The sequence below is a fragment of the Poromitra crassiceps genome (genome assembly GCF_964638095.1).
Source record: "Poromitra crassiceps genome assembly, chromosome: 13".
Classification (NCBI taxonomy): domain Eukaryota; kingdom Metazoa; phylum Chordata; class Actinopteri; order Beryciformes; family Melamphaidae; genus Poromitra; species Poromitra crassiceps.
This window is the reverse complement of record NC_139644.1, coordinates 27288998-27296497: the sequence shown is the minus strand read 5'-3', so window position 1 is coordinate 27296497 and position 7500 is coordinate 27288998. Positions and strand designations below refer to the sequence as shown.

The following is a 7500-nucleotide window of genomic DNA, read 5'->3' as shown; positions in this document are numbered from 1 at the left end:
CTAATATTGAACTGGAAGCGTGGCTTACCATCACTACAATGGTGTACTCACCTTTGATCTTGGACACCTGTTCTGTATGGTTTTGCTGTCATGTGGTGTTTTGATACTTTCATGATGTGAAGGCACATCAGACTCCTTTATAATGAAAGAGGCCAGGGAAATCCCATTTCCAACAATATGGGACCTTGAAATAACTGGCATTCCTGAAGGGTTCAAGCAAAGGCAGTGTATAGGGTTGCAGGCCCAGAATTCCTTGCAGCACCCCTGCATGTAAGCGCATACTGTACTATCTACGCGGGGTGGGAATCACCAGATGACCCATATATTACGATATGCTAATATTGCGATATTGTTATATATTGCGATTTATTAGCTTTTTTCAATTGCAAATGATGTTCCCAAAGAAAAACGTCAACATATGTTTGATCTCATGAGATCAAGTTTGCAGTATGTTCATCTCCCTTCAGTCATTTTTATTGTATCAAAATGATCAGATTGTCAAGCAGACTGACTGACCAACACTGTCATAAAAACCTGTCATAAATGCTGCATGCACTTGACAATTCATCTAATAAAATATTGCGATACTTGCCATTCGTGCGATACGATATATTGCCACACAAAATATCGTGATACTAAGCTGTAGCGATCCCACCCCCCCACCCCTACTATCCACATCACTTTTTCATGGCTGAGAAGGAATTCATAATGGTCATAAGTAGGGTTGTGCGATATACCCGAAATAACCATCGTGAAACATCGTGATTGACGATGGCATCGTCATTGATGCCATCCGCTGACTCAAGCAGTAGCAGCAGCGGCAGCTACTACTGTAACAGCTAGCAGTAGCTGCTGCTGCTGCTGTATTTCTCTCTCAACTCTCTCCAGTCTCCTCAACTCTCTCTCATTAGGTTCAAAAGCCCACGCGAATCTAACGTTATATCCACCAGTAATTCTGTCAGTTTTCTGCCAGCTAGTGAAATTCAACACACACACACACACACACACACACACACACACACACACGTTGTTGGTCAGGATCTGTAACGTTAACGTTATTTGTTTTGCGCCGTTCAATATTGCTGGTAGTGCTGTATCGTATGTAGCCTAATGGAGCGACTTCAACTTTCACTTTGGAAACAGGCGAGTTAAATTCACAGTTGGAAGACTTGTGCTCACTTTGGGTTGAAAACAGGAAAGAACGTGAAGTTTCTTCTTTGTCTTAAAAGTTTTCACAACAAAACAACTGACTTCTCACGCACGGGGGACGCCCCGGCGACATTAAACAAGCGCACCCAGTTCAGAGAAGCACTAGAGCGGAGGAGGGGGAGGGGAGGCTTCTCTGAGTCTAAACTGGGTGCGCTCATTTAATGCCGCCAGCGCGTCCCCCACACGTCACGGTAAGTGGACTTGGTATTTTTTATTATTAAAACGGCAAAAATGTTATTCGAACAGATAATTAATTACGATGATCCGATGTAGAAGGCTCAGAGGTCGATGGGGGGTCGGCAGTACCGGAGGGCACTAATATATATATATATATATATATATATATATATATATATATATATATATATATATATATATATATATATATATATATATATATATATATATAATTATATTTTTATATTATATATATATATATATATATATATATATATTATTATATTATTATTATTTATTATTATTTATTATTATTTATTTATTTTGCAGGCCAGGCCACCGGGCATCGGCCCGACGTGCCCGATTATGCAGTCCGCACTTGTCTGTGTGTGGGAGAGAGAGGGAGACAGGGGCAGACAGGGTGCTGTCTGTGACAGCCTGTCGCTGTCCATCTGTGGTGGTGCTGAACCGAGGGCTGTGCCTCGGTGGTCGGTGCTGAAACATCTGAAGAGGCCTGGCTGGCAACCTGTGTTTTTCTTTTTCTTCTTCAGAACAAGCTTGTCTGTAAAGTGGCTTCACTGTAGGCTTTCTTGGACATAATATTACTTGGCTCAATGAGTGAGAAATTGTGTTTTCGGATATAGGGGCTATCAGCTATTTTACAGTTGAGAGGAATTCAATCAATAGACAATAACATTGGTGTGTTTAAAATTAGATATTCCACTAAATATGGCTAAAACAGATTCAAACATGCAAAAAAGGCCAAAGGTCGATGCCATCGTCCATCGTGCCAACCCTACTGCAGACGTGAGAATGACTTGACTGAGGAGGAGAAGAGGGTTGCAGTAGTCTAAACGAGATAGCAGCATGGATGACCTTGATGAAAGGCGATAGCAGCATGGATGACCTTAGTCTCGCTGGCCAGCTTCCCCTCCCTACCATGAGAGTCGATAAGCCCTCCCCTGCTCTACAGCGGCTCCCCATTGAAGCGACTGTTTCAGTCGCTGCCGTCCGCTGCCTGTCCGCTCCCCCATTGGGATTACAAGGGGCAACTGTAGCTCAGGAGGTAGAGCGGGTCATCACCAATTGCTTTGGATGAAAGAGGTCGGTGGTTCGATTCCTGACTCCTCCAGTCTGCATGTCGAAGTGTCCTTGGGCAAGACACTGAACCCCAAATTGCTCCTGATAGTGTGCCAGCAGCCTGCGTGGTAACCTGCCGCCATCGGTGTATGAATGGGTGAATGTACCTACTGATTGTAAAGCGCTTTGGATAAAAGCGCTAAATAAATGCAGGCCATTTACCATTTACCATTTTACCATTTACCATTACAAGCTCTGTCATTGGCTCCGACCATGTCAATCAGAGCGGCTTCCGCTCCCTCCTCCCTGTGTGTCGCTGTAAATAGTGCCCTGCCGCCTCAGTGAAAACAACAACGCTAACTAGCTAGCAAGCTAACGGCAGAAACCTACGTGCTACCTCGTTGCTACATGCTGAAAATAGCAAGTTGGATTGTTGGAAACAATTTTCCAAGGGCACTGCCGCCAAGCGCCGCCCATCGCAATCCCACTATGGAGACGTGCGCCGCCAGACTCATCTCACGGTAGGGAGGGGAGGCTGGCCAGCGAGACTAGGATGACCTTGACCCAAAATGGTACGTCGCTCACGTTCTGCTGCCGTCACCCTAATATTTTCGTAACCATTGTGTGTTTCAGGCAGACCCGGGAGCAGGAAACCCCGCCAGACTTCTTCTACTTCTCTGACTTTGAGAGGCACAACGCTGAGATCGCTGCCTTTCACCTGGACAGGTATGGCTCAACCTTCATGTTAAGTGATGGTGACACCAACATCATCAAAGTGTCCCCAATATTATGTGCATCACCAGTGCTATAGCATATACACACCATGTTGAGAGATAGCATCACCAGTGCTATAGCATACACATGTTGAGAGATAGCCAGTCCATGTCCATGTCGCTGTTCCTCTCCCTGTGGAAGAACTGGCTGTCTGGCTGGGTTTCTCTTACTGTATGTTGAGAGATAATAGCTGACGAGCATTCATTGTCATTCCTTAATGATGATGGTAGTGTGTACCTTTAATGTAAAATAGAGATTGTACGACTGATTTCAAAGGTATCTGTATGCCAACTGGATACACCCTCCACCCCTCTCTCTGTGTTCCAGAAAGAAAGATAGTCGCACATATTCACACATACACAGAGACACTTTAACGCCATTATAAATTTGAGATAAGCCATTTAACGGACTTGCGCTGTGCGGTAGTTTGAATGGGATTTGGTACATATGGGATTAGATCATAGGGATGTACCCGAATCCAAATACATTACTCTGGCCAGCACAAATAATGCAATGGAATCAGATATTTCGTTAAATTATTCGTTAAAAAAAGAGCCATGATTGACATGACTACACAGTAGAGGTCTGCAACCTAAGCTCTACTGCATGTCACGTATTGGCTGGGTCAGGCTTGGGTTTGAAATCAATCATTTGAGCTCGCGTCGAGTCAGGCCCAGTTGTTTTTTTATTATTATTTTTGTGCATGGGGAAAAAAATCGGTATATGCCAATATTAAAGTAATTTGATGCAAAAATTGCATTGCCAATGAATATTAGGTTAGAAAATACATTTGCCCGATACAGAGACGGGTAGTTTGGTTGGTTGAAGAGATACAGATTGATAATGGCGTCTCTGTGCACCTCTATTAGATAACACAGCGAACACTGGGATCACCTTGTAGCCTTTTCTTCCTGCTGCCGTGCATTGATTCCCACATGATCCCACATGATCCCACAGGATCCCACATGATCCCACATAATCCCACATGATCCCACATGATCCCACAGGATCCCACAGGATCCCACATGATCCCACAGGATCCCACAGGATCCCACAGGATCCCACAGGATCCCACATGATCCCACATGATCCCACATGATCCCACAGGATCCCCACTTTCAGGGCCTTCATCTGACAAGGCGGAGTAACACACACACACACACACACACACACACACAGACACACACACACACACAAACAAGGGTTCCCAAACTTTTCAGCCCCCGACCCCCAAAATAACGGTGCCAGAGGGCAGAGGCTCGCAACCCCCACTATCCCCGGCGGTGGTTGAAGCATGCAAACGTTTGTGAGCACATGCTGAGAATTCCGTAAACAAAAAAAAACAAAAAAAACAATTATGGTTAAAATTGTATAGTTTTTTAATTGTATGTCACACATTCTGTACTTCACACATTATATAGGCCAATTTCACACATTCTGGAAATCCACCCAGTGGTGTCCCGTGACCCCCCGGGGGGTCCCGACCACCTCTTTGGGAACCCCTGCACTACTGGAATGCCCAGCGGAGTCCAGTGGCATGTGTTTGCGTGGGCAGGAGGATACAGCCAAACAGGAAATTGGCAGCGGGACATGGTTTAGTATAGGGAGGAGGTGCCTGTGTCACCCCTAAAGAGCAGGTTGTTTTTAGGCTGTGTGCAGCATGCAGGGCTGCCTATGAATTATGGTCTAGCCGCCTGACCACAGCAGCCTCTGGATACTATAGGAGCCTGAGCTATTGACGGCATCCAGGTTACGACTTGATAGCAGCTTGAATCAGGACCGTGGAGGAGGGGGAGGAGTTTTTTTTTTTTGCCCTGCGCAACCTTCTTTCTAATCCTGGGCCTTGTTGATACATGTGGTGTTGTGGAATGTACCAAAACTTCATGCGGATTTGGAGGGAAAAAGTCATGTCACAGACCTTCCACTAATTAAATCTCAGTGATCCAAGTCGGATTTTTCTCTCTCTCTCTCGCACAACCTTTGTGTCTTGGTAGTGTATCTTGACTTCTTCTCTCTCTCTCTCGCACAACCTTTGTGTCTTGGTAGTGTATCTTGACTTCTTCTCTCTCTCTCTCGCACAACCTTTGTGTCTTGGTGCTGTGCTATCTTGCCATCTGTTCTGAACTCCTCGTGACTTCGGGGTGTGTAAGAGATGGAGCGCCGCACAAAAGGATGCGTGAGTGCGCACGCACGCACACGCAAGCACACACCCGTACACATACGCACACACACACGCAAGCACACACCCGTACACATACGCACACACACACGCAAGCACACACCCGTACACATACCCACACACACACGCAAGCACACACCCGTACACACGCATACACATGCACACACACACACACACACACACACACACACACACACACACACACAAGCACACACCCGTACACATACGCACACATACACACATGCACACACACACGCACACACACGCACACATACGCACACACACACGCACACACACACGCACACACAGGTGCTCCTTTGTCAGCGCGGGGGCCCAACGTGACGGTGCAGTTTGCAGCTCCTGAATGCTTTTCTCTGTAGGCTCGAGTTTCAGCCCCTCTGTTCCACTCAGCCTGTCTGTGTGTCTGCCTGCTCACAGACAGACATACACTCAGCCAGTCTGTTTGTCTGTCTGTCTGTCTGTCTGTCTGTCTGTCTGTCTGTCTGTCTGTCTGTGTGTCTGCCTCCTGGGAGCAGACACACACACACACACACACACACACACACACACACACACACACACACACACACACACACACAGACAGACAGACAGACAGACAGACAGACAGACACACAGTCAGAAAGTCAGACAGACAGACAGACAGACAGACACACAGACAGACTAGGGCTGTTCGATTTTGCCTAAAAATTAAATTGATGATTTCGATTTTGATTTTTTTATACTATTATACTTCTCTAAACTTTTGTTGCCTTGCAGAGCTCTTTTTTTCCTCTTTTTTTCATAAGTGACAAATTACGCTTTTACTCTGAAGGCAGAACAACCCAACTTCCTGTTTTAGCCTAACTTGCTATGCCTAACTTCCTGGCTGTTGCTTGCTAACCTGCAGTCACTTGACACTGGTGGATTTGCGCTTTTGGAGGTGAGCCCTGGTAACGTTACTTGGTGACCTCACGTGTTGTTATGTGAACAAGGCAACATTTCAGCATCCAGTGATAACGTCTTTGTTCGTGCGCGCGCGCGTGTGTGTGTGTTGTGGTAATCGTTATCTTGCACAGCCCGCAGTGCAACACGCTGCTCAGTGCTCACACACTGTGCTTTTTGGAGGGGTTGAAATAAGTTCATTGCTGCTGTCTTTAGTAGCCAGCAGTAGTCACAGCCTCCAGAGAGACTTTACAGCGGGGAGAAAGGACGAGTAGCAGCACGCATACATGACAGAGAGCCGCCGCCGTAACGTAATTACCCTAGTTAAAAAAATCGTAATAGATTTTACGATTTTCATTTTTTTAACATCGTCCTAACTAATTAATTCGATTACGATTCAAAATCGATTTATCGAGCAGCCCTAAGACAGACAGACACACAGTCAGTCAGACAGTCAGACAGACAGACAGACAGACAGACAGACAGAAAGACACACAGTCAGAAAGTCAGACAGACAGACAGACAGACAGACAGACAGACACACACAGACATACAGACAGACAGACACACAGTCAGACAGACAGACAGACACACATACACACAGACAGACAGACAGACAGACAGACACACATACAGACAGACAGACAGACAGACAGACACACGGTCAGATGGACAGACACACAGACAGACAGACAGACAGACAGATACACAGTCAGACAGTTAGACAGACAGACAGACAGACACAGTCAGAAAGTCAGACAGACAGACAGACACTCAGCCTGTCTGTCTGTCTGTCTGTGTGTCTGCCTGCTCCCAGGGGGCTTAGTCTTAGTCTTGCGAGGGTCAGGGTCATTTGGACCGCAAACATACAGTGAGACAGGCTAAACAGAGCCTGAATAGACGTAGTGTTCTGCTTGGCACGGTGGAGGGGAGGATGCATTTGAGTGTTCACTATGATAATGTAGGGTGTGCTTTCCTATAAATACACCAGCAGGGGGGAGGGAAGGACAAGATGGATAAGAGACATCGGAGACAAAGAGACAGAGAGAGAGGGGACAAGAGGACAAGAGAGAGGCCGAGACATGAACAGATGCAGGAAGATCAGAATTCACTGATGGAGTCGAGTCAATGAGAAGAAA

General features: G+C 46.1%; 1 protein-coding gene across 1 annotated transcript in view; it reads left to right on the top strand.

The window, feature by feature from the left end:
• fam20ca (FAM20C golgi associated secretory pathway kinase a) overlaps nucleotides 1-7500 on the top strand; it is a 70756-nt gene that overhangs the window by 48464 nt on the left and 14792 nt on the right. The window contains exon 4 of the mRNA XM_083649059.1: nucleotides 3100-3192. Coding sequence (XP_083505185.1) covers nucleotides 3100-3192 — 93 coding nt within the window. The remainder of the gene's footprint in view (nucleotides 1-3099; nucleotides 3193-7500) is intronic.